Source organism: Gracilinanus agilis, chromosome 3 (assembly GCF_016433145.1).
Source record: "Gracilinanus agilis isolate LMUSP501 chromosome 3, AgileGrace, whole genome shotgun sequence".
NCBI lineage: Eukaryota > Metazoa > Chordata > Mammalia > Didelphimorphia > Didelphidae > Gracilinanus > Gracilinanus agilis.
This window is the reverse complement of record NC_058132.1, coordinates 163317033-163341515: the sequence shown is the minus strand read 5'-3', so window position 1 is coordinate 163341515 and position 24483 is coordinate 163317033. Positions and strand designations below refer to the sequence as shown.

The 24483-nt window shown below is 38.6% G+C and overlaps 1 protein-coding gene across 1 annotated transcript in view; it reads left to right on the top strand.

Annotated features, from left to right (window-relative positions):
* The window catches only part of DDX25 (DEAD-box helicase 25), a 30384-nt gene extending 6146 nt beyond the window's left edge, over positions 1 to 24238 (top strand). Inside the window, exons 3-12 of the mRNA XM_044666178.1 lie at positions 6878 to 6922; positions 7466 to 7601; positions 9085 to 9177; positions 9264 to 9366; positions 12539 to 12653; positions 13006 to 13183; positions 15533 to 15770; positions 20838 to 21000; positions 21462 to 21650; positions 24177 to 24238. Coding sequence (XP_044522113.1) covers positions 6878 to 6922; positions 7466 to 7601; positions 9085 to 9177; positions 9264 to 9366; positions 12539 to 12653; positions 13006 to 13183; positions 15533 to 15770; positions 20838 to 21000; positions 21462 to 21650; positions 24177 to 24238 — 1322 coding nt within the window. The remainder of the gene's footprint in view (positions 1 to 6877; positions 6923 to 7465; positions 7602 to 9084; positions 9178 to 9263; positions 9367 to 12538; positions 12654 to 13005; positions 13184 to 15532; positions 15771 to 20837; positions 21001 to 21461; positions 21651 to 24176) is intronic.
* The last annotated feature ends 245 nt before the right edge of the window (positions 24239 to 24483 follow it).

Genomic DNA, 24483 nt, shown 5'->3' with positions numbered 1-24483 from the left:
GCTTTTTTTTACTTCAGATAATGCACAATAAATTCTGTTCCAACTCCTTACCTTTACTTTGTGTGTATTTCTCTGCCTTACATGTGTTTCTTGTAAACAACATATCATTAGATTCTGGTTTTTAATCCACTCTTCTCTCTGTTTCCATTTTATAGATAAGTTCATTCTATTCACATTCACAATTATGATTACTATTTGTTATTGCTCTCTATCTTATTTTCCCCTTTCGATCTTGTTCTTTCCCTTCATTTTACTCTGTTGCTCCTCACAAGTGTTTTGCCTTTAATCATCACCCCCACTTCCCTCTTCCTTCTATTATTCTTCCCCCCCCCCCTTTATTCTTCTCCTTTTTCTCTATCAGGTACAGTAGGATTCTACAACCAAATAAGTATGGCTGTTATTCCGTCTCTGAGCCAGTTCCAATAAAAGTAAAGTTAAAGCATTGCCCATCACCACCCTTATGCTCCCCTCCACTGTAATGTTTTTTTCATACCTCTTTAGGTGAGATAATTTGCCCCATTTTATCTCTCCCTTCCCTTTTCTCTTAGTGCAGTCCTCTTTTTCACCCCTTGATTTTTTTTTTGCAGAACATATCAGCCTATTCTCATACCCTCTATCTATGTATACTCCTTCTAACTGCTTTGATAATAATATAAATTGTAAGAGTTACAAGCATCATCTTTCCATGTAGGAATATATAAACAGCTTAACCATATTGAAACCCTTAAATTTTCTTCCTTGTTTACCTTTTTTTAGGCTTCTCTTGAGTCTTATATTTGAACATCAAATTTTCTGTTTAACTGTGATCTTTTCATCAAGAATGCTTGGAAATCTTCTGTTTTATTAAATGGCCATTTTCCCCTGAAAGAATATACTCAGTTTTGCTGGGAAGGTGATTCTTGGTTAGAAACTATGTTCTGTTGCCTTCCAGAACATCATAATCCAAGCCTTCCAATCCTTTAATGTAAAAACTCTTAAGTCCTGTGTAATCCTGACTGTGACTCCATACTATTTGAATTGTTTCTTTCTAGTTGTTTATAGTATTTTCTCCTTGGCCTGGGAGCTCTTGAATTTGGCTATAGTATTCATGGGAGTTATCATTTGGGGATTTATTGCAGGAGGTGGTTGATAAATTATTTCCATTTCTATTTCACCTTCTTTTTCAAGAAGATGAGGGTAGTTTTCTTTGATAATTTCTTATATGTGTAGAAGGCCGATTGGAGAAATAGGGTCTGGATAGGGCCTGTTATCTGGATTCCCTACATGACCAATCCAGGCTGAGGCAGTCTTTGTGTTTGGTCCTGGTCACCTGAGCCCTGAAAAGCTCTGGTACCAGCAGGTTGGTTAATCCAAAAACAACTTGACCCCTCCAGAAGGCTATTGGAAGTCATTTAGAGAAACAGAGTCTGTAATAGATATTTTATCTGGATCCCATTACAAAATCTTTGGCAAGTAAAACTGTGTGTATGATTTTTTCTGTATTGCATGTCAGGACGCAGGCAGAATGGGCCTTCTAAGGTAAAAATCTGAGACTCCTCTTTTGACTCGTTTTCAGATCCCCACCTTTTCTTAATATTCTTATTGGAAAGCTTTGAATCCTTAGCAAACCAGCAGCTACTGGGTTAACAGTTTTTCTCCTTGATAATTAAGAAGCCTGAATTCCAAAAAGATATATTACTTAGATAATCAGGCCAAACACAGACAAAGCTAGACAAGACTTTATCTGACCAGGTGCAATCCTGTAAATCAAGAGGACAGAACTCAATTAGTAAAATTCTCTATGAAATATATTTCTGCTCCTAGAATTAACCCCCTACTAATTGGTGGTTGGAATTTGGCCTTTGTCTCTGGACCTATCTCTCTACTTTTTAGACTTTAATGGGTTTTTGTATGATTTGTTACCCCTTCACAGCTAGTGATTCTTTCCCTTTGTTCTTTGTTTGAAACCAGTATATAATAAACTCAAAACTCCATAGCAGTTGGAGCAGCTATGGGCTAACCACTAGTCTGGCAGTTCTCAGTTTTCTGTTTCTGGTCTTTTCAATCTGACGCCACTAAATGCCACTCAGGACCCCCAAAAATATAGAGCTGGCTCTCTATAAATATGGTATCTAGGTTTGTTTTTTTTTTCAATCATGACTTTCAGGTAGATCAGTAATTCTTAGATTATCTCTCCTGAATCTATTTTCCAGATCAGTTGGTTTTTCCTATAAGATATTTCATATTTTCTCCTATTTTTTCATTCTTTTGGTTGTGTTTTGTTGTTTCTTGATCTCTCATGAAGTTATTAGCTTCTATTTGCCCAATTCTAATTTTTAAGAAATTTTTTTCTTCCATGAGCTTTTGAACCTCCTTTTCCATTTGGCCAATTCTGCTTTTTAAGGAACTCTCTTCTTCATTGGATTTTAGTGACTTTTTCAAATCCAGTTCTCCTTTTTAAGCTATTACTTTCTTCTAGGCTTGCTTTCATTTCTCTTCTCCATTTTTATTCTGCCTTTCTTATTTAATTTTTTCATTCTTTTTGGGCTCTTCCAGAATCTAAGTCCAATCTCCATTTTTTAAAGTTTTATGTGTAGCTGCTTTGATCTCACTATCCTCTTCTGAGCCTCTGCTTTGCTCTTCTTTGCCTCCATAATAATTTCTATGGTGAGTTGATTTTTTTTGTTGTTTACTCATTTTCTAAGCCTTTTTAAAAAAAAAAACTTTTACTTTTATTTTAAAGGTGGGCTCTGTTCTCAGGGTAAAGGGGAACTCTCTTAAACTTCATATTTTCTTTGCTACTGCCCTTAGTTCTAGTTCTAGGTTTTGTCAAATTTCACTTCTTCCAAGGTGGTATAATGGTCTGTGGGCTGGGAACTCTGAAAGCCACCTCCCACTGCTGATTCAGCTTGCCCCAGGGACTACTGATGGCTTGCAAGGCCTAGAGCACTGTGAGCTACCTTGTGTTGATGGGGCTTAGGGCCTCACCACAAGCCCAGGAAGGGGCGTCATGTCTTTCTCTGGACTTAACAAAGGCAGGCATACTGCAGACTACCTTGCTCTGGAGCTTGAAGTCTCACTGTAGGCTTGTGCCAAGGCTTGGAACTTCAAGGGATGGATGTGGGTGCTCTACTCTTGACATGGGAAGGGTCCCAGGGTCTGGAAATTGGCTTGGGCCCAAGTTCAGAACCTGTGGGGATTGGCAGGGCTTACTCTGCTGTTGGTTTGCCCTGGTTCCACTTTGCTGCTGGCTCTGCAGCTTTAACTATACTCCCCTCTCATCCCAGAGAAATAGATTTTCTCTGTCTACCTTCCAAGTTGTTTTCTGCAGGAAAGTTGCTTCACTCAGCCCCCCTTGCTGGTTCTGCCACTCCAGTATTCATTTTGAAGCATTATTTTAAGGTTGGTGGGAGAGGATTCTTAGAGCAATTTGAGCTTTCCATGCTTCTACTTAGCCATCTTGGCTCCCCCTCCAACACTGAACTGTTAAGTGACTTGCCCAAGGTCAGACAGCCAAAATATGTCAGAGGTAGGACCTAAATCCACATCTTTCTAGCTTAAAAGTCAGATTTCTTTACACCATACCATAATGCCTCTCCAGTTGGGATTAAACTTTGTTCTCTAGTTGAATCAGTTCCCCTGGTCATTGTGTCAACTTGCATAGCTCCCAAATGATTTTCTTTTTAACCACAATCATTTATGCTACTATCCTATATGCTTTTCAAAGAGAATTGAAATGTATTATCTAATGTTAGTGGATTGAGGATAAATTGAAATTAAATAATGTCATTAAATTCTCCTTTGAAAGCATCAAGAGGGAAGTTAGGAGAATTTGAGCACTTGACTCAAATATAGAATTTTAATATAATCCCACTCCAATGCTTCAGTTCCATAAGAAGGTAGCCAAGTTCTCAAACTATGCCATTGGAGCACAAGTATCAAAATAAAGACTGTCTGTTGTCTGAGGAACAGCATAACTAGTTTCAAAAATGTTCATCACCAAAAGGTTGGCAGCAAAATGATATATATTTTGGCCAAGGTATTTCATAAAACAAAAACAACCATATACAAAGGTATAGAGGGGTTACAAATGGAGGGAGCATCCAAAAAAAGGGCCCTTGAAGTATTTAATATTTAAGCCGTTAATAAATTTGATCTGTTAACAAAATGATTTTCAAACAGCAGAGCTTAAATTGTTGGAAGAAAAGAAAAGAAGCATCCCTTATCCTTAGATTACTATATCTAGATGCTAGTTCTTTGAAAGGAAGTAGAGGTTAACCTTAGAACCTTCTGTAAGCACTTGAGGGATTCTACTACTTCTGCATACAAGAGCCCACAATTTACCCCAACTTGGGACCTAAGTTGTCCTACTTTGAGCTCCATACATCAGAAACAGCTGCTGATATTATCAGTGAGTTGGAAGAAAAGGAGGAGAGGGGAGAAACAGATTAACAGACCTAGCTAAAAGTGCACTCCAAGCTTATATAGTTCCTATGCTTAAGCAAACATTTTTAGAAAATACTCTGTGTGTAAGGATAAATGGTAACTAAAGTGTTCCTGATTGCATAGATTATTGTTGCTAGAATAAGAAAATTAATAAACTTTAGGACTTAAATGATTAATCCATGGCAATCAGTGTAGGAAGGCCTATAAAAGATGGCAGATTAGGAAGAAATTCATTTTATGTTGTTTAACATTTTTTAGGAAGAAATGTTTCTGGGGAAGTTTGTTGTGTCCTCAAGGAAAATGTTTGTCCAAACTGCAAAGAATAAAAAAAGAGTAAAGACTAAGGTGACAGTCTTGGCAAATATAAGGGAAGCAAATATAAATTTTATAGATGAGTGAATTTTTCTTTATGCAAGTCTAGAATTTACTCATTAGATGCAATGATGTAAGTTGGAAAAAATGCTGAATTTTGACTCAAGAGCTTCATTTGAATCGTGGCTCTAGAACTTATAAACCATGTGCATAGTGTCCTGGACAGTGATAAGAAAAGCCAGAAAAGGAGGAAGGTTTGGAGGGAAAAGGGAAAAAAAAACTCATTCTGAGTTCTGTTTTCATGTTGAATTTAAAGTAGCCAGAGAACATTCGGTTGGAGCTATCCAAAAGGTGATTGGTGATAAGAAGCTATAACTAAGGAAAACTACTAGGCCTGGAAGTATAGATCTATAAATCATGTGCAGAAAGAAAAATAATGAACCCAAGGAAACTGATGAGATTGCCAAATTAGATATAGAGTCAGAAGAGAAGAGGGCCCAGAAAAGAACCTTGGGATACACTCAGATAGTGGGCATAATGCGGATGAAAGTCCAGCAAAGGTAGCTGAAGAAAAGTAGATAGGCAAGGAGGAGAAAAACCAAGATAAAAATGCTGTCATAAAAAACTTAGATAAAAGAGAATATCAAGAAGATGATGATCTGACATGTCAAAAGCTGCAGAGAGGTGGAGCTAGGTAGTTCAGTGCATTGAGCCAGGCCTAGAGATGGGAAGAACCAGGTTCAAATCTGGCCTCAGACACTTTCTAGCTGTGTGACCCTGAGCAAGTCACTTAACTCCTATTGCCTAACCCTTACTTCTCTTCTACCTTAGAACCGATACACAGTATTGATTCTAAGAAGGAAGATAAGGCTTTTTTTTTTTAAGCCGCAGAGAGGTCTAGAAGGATGAAGATTAGAAAAAGATCATTAGGTTTGGCAATTATGAGATCATTGGAATGTATGTAAAATATTATATGTAATTGGGAAAATAAAATGTTAAATTTTTTAGAAAATATCATTGGTAAATTTGGAGAGATTAGGACATGATGACTTATTCAATGGGACATAGCTATTGCTATATTACATGTAAACCAGGTGTGTTACTTGCGCTACCAAACTCCCAAGGTTTATATGAAAGTGCTTTATGTCCTTAAAACATAAGTGCAAGTTATTCATTCATCAGAAATTTGAGTATCCTTCATATATAATGTATGTCATTCAAAAAAGCATGCTACGTAGCCCATGGAGGAGCATATAGTCCAAGTGGACAAATAAAACATTCCTATAAAATGTAAATAGCAATAAGAACAATACAGCATGTTATAAGACAGTCACAATAAGTTTCAAATGCAAGGCACAAATAGTAAATAGGAACAAAAGAGAGATTGTGTTGGTCAGATGTGTCTTCACATAAGAGACTGAAATTGAGCAATTCCTTGAAAGATGCATAAAATTAGGCAAACAGAAAGTGGGAGAACAGTTCCAAGAAACATACAGAAAAAGGAATGTGCATGGCATGTTCAGATTATACTGAGTAAACCAATATAATTGGAGTACAGATTTCATACAGAGTAGTAGTGGAAGATTTAAAAAAGGAGGATGGGGCCAGATCAGTGTAGGTGTTTTGTTTTTGTTTTGTTTTGAGACTGGGTCTATCTCACCTAGGCTGGAAGTGCCACAGCCACTCAGATGCACAGTCCCAAAACTGATTGGCACAGAAGATTGAACCTATCTTTTTCTGCCCTGGATCAATTCACCTCTCCTTAGGGGTCTCCTAGGGGCTTACCACATTGGTGTTGGACTTAGTGTGGACACCTGATCAGTTTTAGCCCTCTTGCAGCTCAGAACTCCCAAACTCAAGCAATCCACCAGCCTCCACTTCTCCCAGTAATAGGGATTACAGGTATATACAACCTTGACCAGCCCAGTATAAGTGTTAAGTGATGAACTAAAGAATTTAAACTTTATCATTTCAGTAATGGGGAGAGATTAAAGATATTTTAGCAAGAGGGTGACATGAAAGCAATGTTTTAATCGGCTTGTAACATTTGTTAGAGGGGAGAGCCTAGAGTATATCCTTTCCTAACATTTATATATCTTACCTCCCCCTTTGGGGAGGGGGGAATATTTCTTCCTTTCAGGTGCTTCCATTAATATTTCTGAAGAGGATGAAGAAGAGGATATGGGTAAAATGTTTATTTGCATAAATATATTTGGCATTTGCTTTTAGTCCATTTAGTTATTTTTCATAGCCTTGTGAAAGAGGTTAATATAATCCCCACTGGAGATTCCTTTCTGACTGATATATATCAGAGAAATTGCTTAGGAAGGGAAAAAGAGAAGAGTAGGGGGGGGAAAACAGAAGTGACCCAAGTGTATTTGGAGGAAGAAGAATGGAATGACAGTGAGAAAAGCAAAAGTAGGTTTATGGATCACTTATTAAGGGAAAAAATAAGGAAGAGGTAGGTCTCAAATGGATGTTGCCTTACTTATGGTGAGAAGTAGATAAATGTAGTAGGAGCATCGAAAGCTATGTAATCTCAGAAGGGAAGACAGCTTGTTCCTAATTCAGTGTCAACCTTTCCAGTCACTTTTCCCATTTTAATTAAGAAAACAGGTAACCACAGGTGCATTAACATGTAAACTGTCATTTTCATGCAGTCTACTGGACATAGTTCAGTAGGTTTGCTATCACCACCAGCATCTCATTCTTGTTTTGTTTCCCCCAGTGGATTTGGCTGCCAACTCACTCTTGAACAAACTAATCCGGCAGTCCTTGGTAGAATCCACTCACCGTGTGGAAGTCTTACAGAAGGATCCTAGCTCTCCCCTCTATTCAGTAAAGACATTTGAAGAGTTGCGACTGTGAGTATTTAATTGCTGGGTCAGTTTTGGAAAGTGTCCAAAACTATAGCTCAAGAAAGATTGTGTCAATAGCATGGAGGGATAAAGCATCAAGAAGGGATTTCTTTGCTTTCTGACATTCTTTCAAAGTTGAAATGAGAAACATATGTTCAAAATAGTTACAACATAACTAAATGAGAAACATTTAAAAATATAATTTCAGACTCTGTTTTGCATAGTAATTGATAGGGAAAAAATATTGTGCTTTGCACTCTTATGATTATATGATGGGCTGGAAAGAATGCTAGACCTGGAATCAGGAGAAATCTGAGTTTAAATCTTGCCTCTGGTGCTTATTCATTGTGTGTCCATGGACAAACCACTCTCTGATCATCAGTTTCCTCAGCTGTTACATAAGGACAATACAATTAAATAACTGTCTCATGAGAGTCACTATGACATATTAGATAGAGGGCCAGCCTAAGAGTCAGGAAGACCTACGGTTCAGTCCTACCTCTGAGACATGCTAGCTGTGTGACTATATGCAAGTCACTTAATTGTTCATGCCCCAGGAAGCTTTCTGTAGTTATAAGCTATACCTGGGTTGCAGATCTGCATTAGTACAAAGAGTTTCCACACAGGGAGTTCACCATACCAATGAAATCCCAATTCCAGTCAGAAAAAAAAACTCCCTCCTTAGTCTGTTTTGAAGAGCAAATAGATAGTGTGTAAAATATTCTGTAACTCTTAGTGCTGTGTCATTGCTTATAACTGAGGTGAAAATTCAATTATGCCTGCTAATGGAGGGAGATAGTAGCATTGATAGTCCAGAAATAATTTCTGTTGAATTTTGGAACAGGACACGTGATCCTGGAGCAGGAAGAATATATTGATCTTCCCAACTCAAGTTTGTAATGGCTAACTTTAAAATGAATAAATAAAATAAGTTTTCATATCCTTGCTCATGATGGGAAGCAGCCCAGGTGCCTGCTGAATGGTAGGTAAGGAAGCTTCTCTCAGATTCAAAACTGCTTTCCAGTAATCCAAGTGAATAATTTATAAGCAATTACAATACAAGTAATTGAGAAAGTACAAATATTCTGGTCTTCTGCATTGAGCTATACTTATGTATATTGGGGTTCTCAGGAACAAATACTCTTTTGTAAAACAAGTCACAGTTCATGGCCATAAAAAAAAAAACAACTTGGCAACACTTAATTGTTGTTAAGATGTACATTTCTAAAATCTTAACCGGTCATGTAGTAAGAGGTAGAATAATAGGTTAACAGGCCATGTGCTGCCTCTACTCTCCATTCAGTGTTAGAAGATCTCAGGCATGTTGGGTAGATCCTCTATGGGGGATTTAGGAGATAATAGGGATGGGAATCACACAGGATGAGAAGGAATAGGTAGGCTGTGATGTATTTTAATATAGGGAATACCTATAAATCATTGATGTATAAATTAGCCACAGACTTGTAAGTCGTTGATTTATTTTCAATAGAAAGGAAGAGTTACTGAAAGGGATTTATGCAATGGGATTCAACAGACCATCAAAAATTCAGGAGATGGCCCTCCCCATGATGTTGGCACACCCGTGAGTCCAAAAGGCTATAAAGTGGCTTAGCTTGTTTTCATCTCTTAGACTGGCTTTAAGCTTAATGGTTTCCTGTTATCCTGTAGACCCCAGAACCTCATAGCACAGAGCCAGTCTGGAACAGGCAAAACAGCTGCTTTTGTCTTGGCAATGCTAAGCAGAGTTAATGCCTCAGAGCTGTTTCCACAGGTAAGAAAGAGGTGAGAGAGAACAATTGTGACCCTTATAGTGCATATGATGTCCACTCAGGGACAAAACACAAAGCCTTCTTCCCCTGTCTCAAACTATAGTCACTCTTTCATTTCTTCTCTCTTTACAATCCCTCCTGGTGACTCCATCAATTCCCATGGGTTTAATTATCATCTCTCCACAGGTGACTCTTAGAGTTACATATCCAGCACCAGGCTTTCTCCTGAGCTTTAGTCTCATATCACCAACTGCCTATTGCAGTGATTCCCAAAGTGGGTGCTATCACACCCTGGTGGGTGCTGCAGCAATCCAGGGGAGTGGTGATGGCCACAGATGCATTTATCTTTCCTATTAATTGCTATTAAAATTTTTAAAAAATTAATTTCCAGGGGGCTAAATAATATTTTTTCTGGAAAGGGGGCGGTAGGCCAAAAAAGTTTGGGAACCACTGGCCTATTGGATATTTCAAACTGGATGTCCCAAAATCATCTTAAACTCAACATGTTCAAAGTAGAAATTACCTTTCCATGCAATTTGCCTATTTTTGCCAAAGGCACCACTATTTTTCCAGCTTCTCAGGTTTATAACCTTGGCATTGACCTTAATTCCTCTCTCCCTCACCTCACATATCCAGTCAGTTGTCAGATCTTGCCACGTCTACCTCTCCAACATTTCTTATATCTAATTTTCTTCTATCTGTTCATTCAGCCACCACTTTAGTTCAGGCTCTTATCACCTCTCATCTGGGACACCTAATTGGTCTCCCAGCTTCAAATCTCTCCCCAGTGAAATTCATCCTCTACGCAGCCACCAATGAGATTTCTAGAACATTACTCTCTTCTACTTCTGCTGTCTGATCACTCCTCAGTTTTTTTTTTTTGCTAGTTCATCATTCTTCTACTATTCCAGAAATAACATTTTTCCTTGTGGTTCTGTCTTTGACCCTCTTTACTTTTCTCTTAATGTTTCCTCCTTTGGTTATCTCATCTACTCCCATTCATTTATCAACCCTCTGAAGATGTACTCCTAAATCTACATGTTCAGTATTGATCTCTCTGGAGCATTCCAATCCCACATTATCAAATGACTGTTGGATGTCTCCACCTGAATGTCCCATCAGAATATTTTTTTTAAACCCTTACTTTCTGTCTTGGAATTAATGTGTATTGGTTCCAAGGCAGAAGAGTGATAAGAGCTAGGCAATAGGGGTTAAGTGACTTGCCCAAGGTCACATAGCTAGGAAGTGTCTGAGATCAAATTTGAAGCCAGGACCTCCCATCTCTGGGCCTGGCTCTCAATCCACTGAACCACCAAGCTTGCCCCGCTCCCCCCATCAACATTTCAGGTTCAGCCTTTCTAAAACTAATTATCCATTCCATGCAAATGTGCTCCTCCTCTAGACTTTCTTGTTTCTGCTGAAAGTATATTCTTCCAGTTGCCAAAGTTCATAACCTCAAAGTCATCTTAGACTCTTCCTCTGCATTATATCCTGTGAACACTCAGTCACCATGTCCTAGCAATTCTACCTTCACAGCATCTCTTATCTTCATCCCCTTTTCTTCATTCATATAAATATTTCAGGCCTTCATCACATCTCACCTGAACTATTGCAATAGTCCCCTTAACTGACTTCTCTGCTTCCTGTCTTTAATCTCTCCATTTCATCTATACAGCTGTCAAAATAATATTTTTAAGGCATGAGTCTGACCTTATTATTCCCTGGCTCAAAACCTATATATAACTACCTAGAGATTCCTTAGCCTAGCATTTAAAGCCCCCTGCAGTATGAATGCAATCTGTCTTTTAGCCTTCTTTCACAAATTTTACTAGACTGATAGCTATTCCCCAAATTTGAAAGTTCCTTCTTGAAATGCCTCCATGTATTTACAAAGTGTACTGCTTAGTGATCTCTGCCTTCTGAATCCTTATCTAGGCCTAACTTTGGTGCCTTCTTCTCAAGTGCTCTCTCCTCAAATTGTCATATTTTTGTTCATGTTGTATCATCTCTCAGAGAACACAGATTTCTTGGGGGAAAGAATTGTTTTGTTTCTATCTCCCTAATATCTTGCACACAGAAGGAAATTAATATGTGTTTCATTGGATAAAAGTTAAGCATAAATATCAAATATCTTTCACCATCTAAACCCATTTGTATTAGGACTATAATATCCTGGCTGGAGCAGCCATGGATTTACACATCTGTTTTCCTCCACCACCATCATCATCATTCCTCCTAGACCTAGTCTGTGCAGAGTATTGTGGTTGGCATTGGGAAAATAGGCCTAATGTTCTTTTCTAACCTCCAAGGCTTACAGTCTAGTTGGGAAGGTGAGATGTAAAAGTACAAAAATTGATAACAGTAAAGGGTAGCAAAAACTAAGTCTCAAATGATGCAGATACAAGGAGCTACGGATTAGGAAAGTTGAAAAAGGGTCTCAGAATCACAGTGATTTTGAATGGAACAGTGGAATTTGAATTTAACTTTGATGGCCTTGATGTAAGAATAGGACTTAAATACAAAGAAGGAAGCCAACCCAGGTAAGGGCCTGTCATAGTAATAATGGATATCTGTATGCCATGTGTCGGAACAATGAGTAAATCATATTGGCTGGAATAGAGGAGTCATATGGAAGATAAATAAAAAGTAATGTTTCCACATTTGGAAGACCTTTAATGTCAATCTAAGGAGTTTGGACTTTATCCTTTAGGCATCCGGGAACCAATAAAGGCTTTGGGTTAGGAGAATGAGTTACAAAACAATGAAAAAGGAAAATAAAACTGGAAGTGAGATGTTGGGAATGATTGATTTAGAGAGGGAAAAAAAGGCTAGAGGCAGAGAAACTAGTTAGAAGATTCTAGTAGTTCATGGATAAAGTGATAAGAACGTAGGTTTATATTATACCTTCCTAGTATTTCACCACCTCAAATATCAGAGTAACCAGTCCGAATCCAATGTTGTTGAATATTCTTTTTTTACTCTTATTCCTTATCTAATAAATCTTGCCCCAGTCTGCTATCCATTAAATGCATTCAGCCAAGGTTGACATTTTAAACCCAAATTCTACATCTAGATATTTTTCTTCCTCTTTTTAGCCCTAGTTCCCAGCCACACTGACGCTCAAACTATCAAAAGGTTTGCTTTTATAAAATTTTTTCCTTATTCTACCTTAAGTGTCTCTGCTTAGCTCCAACTTATGAATTGGCTCTGCAAACTGGACGTGTGGTTGAGCAGATGGGAAAATTTTGTATTGATGTTGAAGTGATGTATGCTGTTCGAGGAAACCGAGGTATGTGCCAGCTAAGGAAGTCTTGGCTAATTTTATAGTACTCTCAGATGCTCCTAGATGGTTGATTTCATTCAGACTGGCTTCTAAAATAGGCTCAATATCCCATGGTAGAATCAAATCACATCCTATGCACTGTTTTTTTTGGTTGTTATTATTAACCCAACTGACTTTCCAGGAGTTAATCTTGAACATTTACAAAGCCAAAAATGGCAGCATTTTTTTAGTGTTTAGATTTTGGAATTCTTTTCTTCAAGTTGCAGTTTAGTGCTGTGTGCCCTCTGCCTTAAGCAGTTGGATATTATGGAAGTTGAGATTTTGCACCTAAGAGAAAATTTAATCTTTTTTCCTCCAGCTCCGAGAGGCACTGACATAACCAAACAAATTATAATTGGCACTCCTGGGACTGTCCTAGATTGGTGTTTTAAACGAAAAGTGATAGATTTGAATAAAATTCGTGTATTTGTCCTGGATGAAGCAGATGTGATGATTGATACCCAGGGATTTTCAGACCAAAGCATCCGAATTCAGAGGTAAATCCCAGAGCTTTGTGTCTTCTCCTCTGTCTTAATACATGTGTGTGTATGCTACTCCTTGTTATGTGGACTTCATCTTTCCCCACTTCTCATTACTGTCATTCCCATTAACACCTTTTCTTCTCATTTTTCCTCACATTTTTCAGGGGCCTTGTAGATTAAAGTGGTTCTTGAGATGCCTCATTTTATTTTGGCTCAACTAGGAAAAAGGTCTTTGCAAGGCTATTCCAGTTTTGCCAGAATGTTGCCACGTGGGGGCAGCAAAGACTTGAGCTGTAGCTGATTCACAAGAGTAAAGATTCAGGGGATTCATGTCCTTGTGCAGAATTTATTTGTGTTTTCATTTCCCTGGGCAAAGATATGAATAGAGGATTCTGATGCCTAACTACCCACTTTTTAAAGAATATTGTCAGGGTATAGTAGATAACTGAGAGGCCACATGGACAGAGGGCTGGCTTTCAAGTAAGGAAGACCTGGGCCCCATCCTGTCTCTGATGCATGCCAACTATCTGTGTGCCTGGGGGCAATTTACTTAACCTTTCAACACTCTACCCTATTTTCTTAGGTTATTAACAATTCTAAAAGGCTATTACATATGAATTACAAATCTGCACTAGTGGAGTTTACACACCAGGAATTACTTATAGTCACAAACTCCCTGTGCTATATCAAAAAAGCTGTAGACAGTGAAGAGAAAATGTGAACAAAGAGCACTGGACAGGGCATCAGGAGACCTGGGTTCGGGGCTATGGTCCTAACTAGTAGTGTACCTTCTGGCATCAATCTCTAGAATCCTGTTTCTTCTGTTAAGTGAAGAGATTGGACTACATTGGGGCTTGAAAAATCCTAGGTACCAGCTGACCATAGTCCCTACTTATCTCATTATGTACCTAAATATTTCCCATCCAATTTTACTTGAAACTATATAAACCCATTTTGAACTCTTTCTATTCATGCATGTTAGCATTTTGTCATCTTAATAACATTTTTTAAAAAAACGAACAGGAGACTAAACAATGCCCAAGAAGTACTCAGTTGTTCTGAACTCTTCTGAGCCTTTTCAGTGGGTTTTTTTCCTAGATCCTTCTTGGGATTCTCAATCACTCAAATTAAGGTCTTGACGGGAGACTGGTAATCAGTATCCTATGGTAACAAATTACCTTTTTTTTCCTCTTGTCTTCCTTTCCTTGAAAGCTATTATATGTGGCTGTCAACGCAAGTGTATTGAACCCTGGACGACATGATTTCTAAAGGTTATTTCCAACTTTTAAGATTCTCCATTTCTAAATCAGGGCTTAGAGTCAGGGAATAGTTTCACCATAGTTTATCCTTCTCTTACAATCCCAGTTCTTATGATACTCCCTTCCCTTCCCCAGTTTTGTTCATCCTTCCTAAGAGAGCAGAAAGCAAGAAGGGAAAAGCTGTAAAGGTAGTTTTTAAACTGTTCAAAAGAAGTGGCATCAAAAACTCTCCAAGAAAGCATTCCTCCTAATCATTGTCCAATTTTCATGCCACATACTTGAACTCATGAAAAGAGGAGCAATCAGTACTTCTTTCTGGCTCCTCTGTCTGCTTTCTAGAATGTGATACACAAAAACATTTTAGTCAGTCTTCCATTTTTGTTACTTAGAATACTTTTGGTCTCATTTATATTGTTTGTGTAGGCAGTACATCTTATGAATAAGGTTAGTAATTGTTGTCTTTCCTCTTCTAAATTGCCTCTCATTTTCCATTAGATCTGATTATCTTTTTAGTTTCCCATCTTCCTTCCTTAACCTTAACTTCTTCCTTCATATCTGATTTGGCTCCAAAGGCTGACTTCTTTTTAGTGGAAATGTCAATAGATATAACCAAATTTTGTGCCTAAGGAGCTCATGAGTTTCTGTGTCCCATAGCAAAAGCAATGTTATTTGGGATACTCTGTGATCTTAAAACAAAGCATTTCATCTTTAGGTATCTCTCCTCCTCTCTCTAGAAAACAAATGACTTTGTTGGGAAGAGAGAACTCAAACCTCACTAGTTCCCAAAGGGGCTTGGCATTTTCTTAACCAAAAATTAATTACTGAGTTTAACAGGTCCTTATGACAAGGAAATCTGACCCTGTCCCACAGTGCAGATGAGACCTCTCAATTCTCTCGCTGTATTTCCTGGTTGGCTAGCTTGGTACTTTTTGTGGGACATTTTTGGTTGTTTTATCCTTGGCTCTTTCTATAGAGGTATCTGCCTCTCCCAAAGCAAGAGAGAGCATTTATTGAACAGAGGGTCAGGGGGGCTCAGCCTTCTTCTTGCTGCTTCAAGAGGTGAGAAGGGCAACAACACACAGGTAACTAGCCTCTTCTCTTACAGAGCTTTACAGCCCGAATGCCAAATGCTGCTCTTCTCAGCAACTTTTGAGGATTCCGTGTGGCAGTTTGCTGAGAGAATCATTCCTGATCCTAATGTGATCAAGCTACGCAAAGAAGAGCTGACTCTGAACAACATCAGGCAGTATTATGTTCTGTGTGACAGTAGGAAAGACAAATACCAAGCCCTGTGCAACATCTATGGAGGCATCACCATTGGTCAGGCCATCATCTTTTGCCAGGTAACACTGGCTGGGTTGAATCATCTCAAAGGGGTATGAGCACATTTTCCTAGTTCCCCAATGTTGAGCCTTGTACAGAGTAGGCACTCAGTATCCAAGGACATACCTGGCCCAAAAACATTTACTAAATTTACAGTCTTGCTAGAACTGAAAGAAAGTCAGAACTAGGTCATTTTTCATCTGAGAATTCCTCCTCAGTTCAGTTTTCCTTCTCCTTTCCCTTTCTGCTATTCTGTGGGTTGGACTATCTCCCGTTCAACTAGTTTAATGCTTCCTCCTCCTTCCCAGAAAAGAAAAATAGGCTGACTTGTTCATAGCCATATCTTTAAGGACTCTCCTTACCCCCCTGCAATACTTGGTGAGAATAAGAGACACTAGATTCTTTATCTCCAGTGTGTGCAGCAAAGTAGCAAATAGTCTGATGCCTCAAGGTCCTGACTGGTTTGGATATGTAGGAAGGATGACATCAGGACACGGAGGCAGCTTTTAAATAGGAAGCTAAAATGGAGCCAAACCAGCCCAAGAGGATTGAATAGGAAAATCAAAGATTAATCCCTAAAAAGGGGTTTGGTGGCAGGAAAGGCAGCGTAATCTAACACAGGTGTCTGTGATTGTCAACTCCCTGAATGGGCCCTTTTACCCAAAATGAACATGTATGAGTCTGCATGTTGACTCATCTCACCATGCAGCAATATAGAATATCAGAATCAAAAAGCACCTCAGAGGCCATCAATTCTACATATTACCTAAACAACCAGTCCTGCAACCTCCCCAACAAGTGGTCAGCCAGCCTTTGCCTGAAGACCCCTAGGGAAGAAAAACCCATTACTTCCCATTTAGCTTTGAAGTGCTCTCTGTTTAGGAAGTTTTTCCTGACATCTATCCTAAAACTGCCTCTCTGCAGCTTCAAAACCCATTGCTGATAGTTCTGTTCCTTCTTCTATTAACAAAACCTTCCTAAACTTGAAGAGAACTTCAGCTCTTCTCTTTTTCAGACTTCAATGTCCCCAGTTATTTCATCTGTTCTTAGAATGATTTGATCTCTTAACTCCTTTGCCTTATTAGTCACATTCCTCAGCATCTTTCCTCCTTTAATACAATGTCTTTCCTAAAACGTGGTGCCCAAATTGTACCCAGTGTATACTTTGGTTTGGTCTTCATTTTCCTTTGTATCCCCAGGGCTGAGCCCAGGGCCTTACAATGAGGATTACTAAATACTTGTTGAATTGCAGTCATGCCAGACTAATCATTTCCTTTCTTTGACGGGATTACTAGACTGCCAATTAAAGGAAATACTCTAGGCACCATAGTAGATCATAAACAGTAGGCCAAGGGATTGGATATTCCTTCCCAACATCTCAGGAAACAGGATGGAAACTACATACAGTGAATTGTCAGCCTTGGAAGCAAACAGAGTTTACCTGGTGCTCCCTATCCAAAAGCCCCCATAGGGGCTTCCCACCTGGATTCTCTTCTCTATAGGTACTCAGTTCAGTTCAAAAAGCATTTATGGAGCAGGTACTTTACTAAAGACTCTATACCAGGCATTGGGAATAAGACAAAAAGTAGAAAAAGTCTTTGCCCTTGAGGAATTTACCTTCTACTGATTGCTACCTCTATCTGGCAGTCTCCCACCCCCGACCTGCTTGCTGCTACTGTGCCTCTTTCCTGCCTTATATCACAAAGCCATGCTTTCCAAGCCTCAAAAATGACAAGCAGATGATCTGATAATTTGTGTAATGAAGTACTAATGGGAGAAAAAGCTATGGTTTTTCTTTAGGGCTCTCCCTCCATTTTCTGTGTCATACATATACATTATAACAAGGTCCTCAGGGATAACATTAACCCTTTTATTGTATCATATTATCATATACATAAAATAATGAAAATCCATAAGTCAATGCAGGTAATTTTTCATTTTATTTTTTATGTACAATATCCTATTTGAACCTCACAACAGTACTACAAAGCAGACAAGTATTATCTTCCCCTCAATCTTAAAGATGAGGAAACAAGCCCAGCAAGGCTATCTTAACACAAATTCACATGGCCAATAAATCACAAAAAGAAGGCTCAAACCCAGGCCTCATGATTCAAGATCCATTGTTCTTTCTATTACTCTAAAATTGCCTCTAAATAAAGTTAGTATACACAATCTTCTAACAATTAAAAAAAAATTTCTATTTGTGCATTTTAAAAGTTTTCTATCCCAAAAATGTCCCTCCAACCTTAAAATTATCAGTTAAACCTAGAAAACATCAAATGCCTACTGACCAAATGACAATGTACACGCAGTGCTATTATGATTATTAGTGTGTGAAAAGCAATGTGCTGTTTGGTGTGAGAGAACATGTTAACTAAGTTATGATCCCTGCCTTCATGCAGCTTCCATCCAGTCCATAAAGGGGATAAGAAAGTGTTATTGATAATACAAAATATATCAGAGGTGCAAACAAAGAATTCTATGAAGTCTGAAGGGCGAGGTTGGTATTGACTAATGAGGACCTAGGAAGGTTTAAAAGACTGTCATTAGTGCTAGAAGGAGGTTCTAAATGTGGGCTGAGCTCTACTACTCACCATATGACTCAAGGCCAGGTTTTAGGATGTCAATAGAGCTTTAGAGAGTAGGAGGCTTTGTTGGACCAGTTCCCACATGAATAATTTTCAGGGAAAGGAATTTCACAAGCTTAGTGCATTCCTCACCCTCACCTACCATCTTAGTTTCAGGAGATTCTTTTTTTTTTTTAATATTCTGACAAGCTCTAAGCATAAAATAACATACAGGCACAAATAAAAAGTGCTAATTTATAGATCTCACATCTTTCTAGCAAAAAAGCACAAAACGAGGGAAGATCTCGGTCTCATAAGCAGCGAAAACAGACTTCAGTGCCTATGAATTAAAGATAGATTTCATGGCTGAGAGCCCTTGAAGAACCTTAAAAGAGGAATGGTTCAAAGAGCTCCAGAAGTGGAACATGTTCCCTCTGTACCACCATGTACACCAATCCAAAAAGGATTTCTGTAGAAGCCAAGTCTTGAAGCAAAAGCTGGTATATCTCCCCAGCCTCCCAGGACAGAGGATAAGATGAGGAGGCAGGACTCTTACCCTAGAGAGGGCAACTGTGGTGAGGACCAGATGAGAAGAGGGCACCTGGCACATGATAGGTGACTAATAAATGCTTGTTCCCTCTGCCCATGGACAAGGCATGCTAAACCTCCCCAAGCTTCACCCACTATTCCTCAAAGTTGTTGAAATGTTTTGTAAATGAATCCCTATGACATGGCAGGAAACAGAAGACCAGGCACTTGGCCTCATGAGGCTTCAATAGCCTCCTCAATAAAATCTCCTTCAATTCTAACATTATAGTATATAAGTTTAAAAGGGGGTGGGGGGTAAATAAATAAGTGAAAGCAATAATTATTATTTCTGTACTAAGGTCCTACTCCAGCACCATTTGGAGATGAACCTGGGTTCTCCAAAACTTTACCGTTGACTCTGGTAGATCCCACCAGGCTGGAAGGGCTTTGAATACAGACCTAATGATAGCATTCTTAGCTAAGCTAGCTCATTCTACTCTGCATTGACAATACAAAGGCAAAACCCAACAATTCTTATGCTATTGTTTATCTTTTGTTTTTATATTGCTTTCAATTCCCAAAATGCCTCTTCTCTGGCCATTGCCCTTGTCAGAACCATTCACTGTAACACAGTGTAACAAGAAAAAGGAAAAGAGGATGAGAGGGATGGTGGCACAAGAGGGCAACTCAGCAAAACTAGCCAATACATTGTCGGATAGTGTATGCAGTGTTCTGTACCCATAGTCCCCCTCTCTCTGCCAAGAAAAGAGAGAAGTATATTTTCCCAATACTTCTGAGTCAAGTCTAGTCATTATTATTACACAGTGTCCAGGTTTGTTTTATTTTTTCTTTCATTTATGTCATTGTCACTATATGTTGCTTTCCTGGATCTACATATATCACTTCATCAGTTCACATAAATTTTCCTGTGCCTCCCCAAATTCTTCATATCATTGATTACAGCACATAATATTCAAACATATTTATGTACCATCATTTGTTTAGATATCCCCTAATCAGTGGGCACCTATTTTCTTTGTTTCTAGTACTTTGCAATTACAAAAAGTGTTACTGTCAATATTTTGGTGTATTTGGGACTTTTCCTTCTATCTTTGACTTCTTTTATATTGGTATATATTTAGCTCTATAATCTCTGAATTGAAAGGCATGGACATTCTTTTCAGATTCATAGCATAATTCCAAATTACTTTCCAGAATAGTTGGCCAATTCACAGCTCCACCAAAAGTACGGTAGTGTGTCTGTCTTTTTTTTTTTTTTTTTTAACCACCCCCACCCAACACTATTCCCATCATTATGTCCTCTTTCTGTGTATATGAATTTCTCTTACTAGTGATTTGGGACAGTAAGTGGTCATTAAAAGTTTATAATTCTCTTTTTGAGAATTGTTCGTTTATATCCTTTGACCACTTATCCACTGGAGAATGACTCTTAGTCTTATATGTGTATAAGTTCCTAATAAATCTTGGATATCAGATCCTTATCAGCAATATCAAATGGGATTAAATTTTCAAAACATTTCTACGTCTGTCAAACTGAATATAAATGTAAGGTGTTGTCACATTGGTACTGTCTTTTATTCTCTCTTCAGAACTGCTATAGGAAAAAGAAGTAAATCAGTGCAGGGGTAGCTAAGTGACTCAGTGAATAGAGAGCCAGGCCTGGAGATGGGAAGTCTTGGGTTCAAATTTGACCTCAGACACTTCCCAGCTGTGTGCCTCTGGGCAAGTCACTTAACCTCAGTTGCCTAATCTTACTACCTTGGAAATGATACTTAATATTGATTCTGAACAAAAGGTAAGGGTTAAAAAAGAAAGAAGTAAATCAGTACAGTATATCCTAAAGGGTTTATAATAGTTAATAGGAAGTTAAAGAATAAATCTTTCTTCCTTTCCCTCATCCCCTATCCCATACAGCAACTATACCTTAACCTTGTGGATTGTATTTTTTTTTGGTTTATTTTCCAACAGACTCGTCGAAATGCAAAGTGGTTAACTGTGGAGATGATGCAGGATGGCCATCAAGTATCTTTGTTAAGTGGAGAGCTGACAGTTGATCAGCGGGCTTCAATCATCCAAAGGTTTCGTGATGGGAAAGAAAAAGTCCTTATAACCACCAATGTCTGTGCTCGAGGTGTGGGTTTTGTTTGTTTTTTTTTTTAAGCAATTCATTCCTTCCTTCCAGGTTTGTCCTCCCCAAGGTTAAGTTTTTTTATCTCAGTTACCTCCAGTCTCCCCATTTATCCCTCTGAAACCTCTGAGTGCATACTTTGAGAAAGGAGAATTTAAGTTTTGATGGCTGCAGGCTTTTACTTCAGCACTAGAAGAGAATTTTCTAATAGATTTGGCTTTCTAGATGTAGTTAGGACTTTCCACTCTGTATATGTTCATCTTAAAAACAGATTCAGCAGTTGTTTATTTGGAATCCAGCTTTATTAAGGATGTTATCCCAAATAGACATTTCATTTGTTTAAAAGCAAGCTTGTTTGGCCAGCAATTTTCTCCATTGTATGGTCATTCATCAGCTTTTATTCCTGCAAGAAATTATGGGACTTGTCAGTGTTTCTTTCTCTCTCTCTGTCTATTTCTGTCTAGGAATTGATGTGAAACAAGTCACAATTGTTGTGAACTTTGACCTTCCTATAAACCAAGCTGGTGAACCAGACTATGAGACTTATCTCCATCGAATAGGACGAACAGGCCGCTTTGGGAAAAAGGGCATCGCCTTCAACATGATTGAAGTTAATAAGCTGCCCTTGCTCTTTAAAATTCAAGATCATTTCAGTAAGTAATCTTTTCTATAAAGTGAACTATATTGACCATATTGGTTCGAATATATTTTTCCTTTCCCTGCTGCCCCTATCCCCAAACATAGTTCACAACCCCAAAATAAGATACTGCTGAAAGGAACAGATATGTACAGCATATACACTTATCCAAAGTCCAGAAGTACCCAGGGTGTTTGCATCCAGTTAGAGACAAAAGACTTTTTTTAATTAGTAATTAAATCTTAGAGATGCCATGGCTGATAGGAAAAACAGAGTGAATGTTATGAAGGATTTTAGGCATGAGAGCCAACAGAGAATTAATAATTACTCAGACCAAGATGATCTGATTTTTATGTGCTAGTTCTAATTCCATAACCTATATAGATGTTCATGGCCTTGTAGGAAGTGTGTGTTGTCCATATAAGTTATATTTGTCCATGTCTCAGGGACATGTGGCTAGATAGATTCTAGAATCTCCTTGGTCCACTCCTCTCCAAGAACAACTTGAATTCCTGCCAGTCTGGGGGCAGGTAATTAAAGCCACAAGACTGGTCACTCTGCCCACCTGAGAGGAAGAGTACTGGGTTAGAATTATATTTATAATCCACTTCCATTGGATAGGATGATCGAGCCACTTTGGCAGGGAAGGGACATCTCCTTCAAAATGATTAAAGTTATTAAGTTGCCCTTGCTTTTTAAAATTCCACAACCCCCCAGAATTGCTAATCTAGGAAGAATAATTTTAGGTTCAAGATACTTTCCTCATCTCTTATCACTCCTTCATTAAGGAATGTGAAATCTTCCTCTTCTGACTTCCAGCTTTGAACAAGGTAACAGTTCCAAATTCTCTTCAGGAAGAGCTCCCTAAAGAGAGATAGACAGATAGATACTCTGGGAAGAAGCCAACCTATAGAGGACCTAGAGTCTTAATCATATCCGTCTTCAGTATACCATGCTAGAGACTTTGAGGAATTTTTCATTTGATGAAAATTTTCTTTAGGACAATATCTTACTCTCAGTGGGAAAGCTTATTTATTCTCTCTATGATCTGGTATATTATCATCTGTAAAACTTGTTTGGCTTCTGTTACCTATCACCTTGGACAAATGAATTTATTTGCTGTTTCACTGTGTGAGCATTTGGTAGGAGAGCAATCAAACCTTGGATATCATAATCCTGACCTGTTGAGGGATAATGATCAGGAGCAGCTTGCCCTAAAAATATTTCCTTTTAACTAGCATATTTAGCAGGGAGGCAAATGGATAGGATTCTAACCTAGTGTGCTCTCCTTGAGGAAAGCAGAGGGGCCATCCTTGTGGCTCCCTTCCTAGCAGGAATCAAAGCCTCCCTTAGAAAAGTGCAGATGGAAGAGCACACTCTAGAGATAACTCTTCATGCCTCCCTGTGAGCCACATCTAGACAAATCCATGAGGACACATGTAACCTACATGAATGGCACATACCCTAAAACCTGTAGAGAACAATTTTTTAGGCAAATATATTTCATATCCCCTGTTTCTTGCCCATGGCATCCTCTCAAACAATGAAAAATGCAAATGGCCTTTAGTCCTGTGCAAACCCCATTTGCTTCTGTTGTGATGGCGTATAAAAAAAAGGGCAAAGTATGCTAAGGATCATGGTTTTTAGACAACAAACTTTACTTCAGCTGCCAGTCTAAATGATGTAATAATTGGTTAAGTCCTTACGAGGTAGGGGGCCACGTGGTCATCCTCCCATCCTCAAAAAGCACTTTGCTCCTATGAAAGGATCATCGTTGGAGGCTTAGTTAGGGAACATACATGAGCCTGTGTCCCTTCTCCTAGAATTACCATGAGTCCTACCCTGTCCTTAGCACATGCCAACCTGACCACTTCTCTGGAGATCTTTCAAAAGCCACCTATTGTCATTTCCCTCCCTCCATTTCTGTTGCCTTTAATCTAACTTCATCTTTCCCCTAAGGCTCCAAGATACATACTTGGGGGAGGGGGGTTTGAAGTTGTCCTTATTTAATTTTAATCGGTTTTTAACATTTTTTGTACCATGAACCTCTCCTTTTGACCTTACTCCATTTCTCCTTCATTGCAGCAGGGAACTCTGATTTTTGTCAGCAATGGCATGCTCACCCCAGACTCAATTTATGAGCCTCCATGGCCAAATTTTTCATCACTGCCCCCTGTGCCTCTTTGAATTTAACTAAACCAAACCTCAGAAAACTGCTTATAGTCTGTGCCTAAGCCCAGATTCAAAGCTTTTCCAGCTTGCTGTTAGGACCTTCCAGAGCCTCTACTGCATGGACAAAAATTCATAGCTATTTCCTCAACATAGTGCATTTGAACTTCAGTGATGGAGCATATCCCTATGCCTCCCCCATTATTCCTAATCTTTATTGCAAAGTTTCTGACAAAACAGTTACCATAAGGGCATCTTGTTGGTTAAAAGTATTATTACTGTGTCATCAGAAATGGGTGGATGGAATCCATGGATTTTCTGCCTAGAGACAATAGTCTTGTCTTGACCACTGTGTCCTTTCACATTCTTTCAGACAGCAAGATTAAGCAGCTGGACCCAGATGACATGGATGAAATTGAAAAGATTGAATATTAAGGCGAAGACTTTGCAGGGGCTTATTCCCATGTGTGTGAGAACAGGTTCCAGAAAGCTACAATTGTAATTTGGTGTTTGGGGCTTTTTCAGAAGGAAAACTGTGTTTGTCATACAGCGAAATAAAGTTCCTAGTGGTTTTAAGTTTTAGACCCTAACTCTTCTTCACATCATTTAAAATGTGGCTCATTGGATGGTGTTGGCCAAGAAAATTTTCTAAACTGGATTTGTCTTTTTTTTTTTCCTGG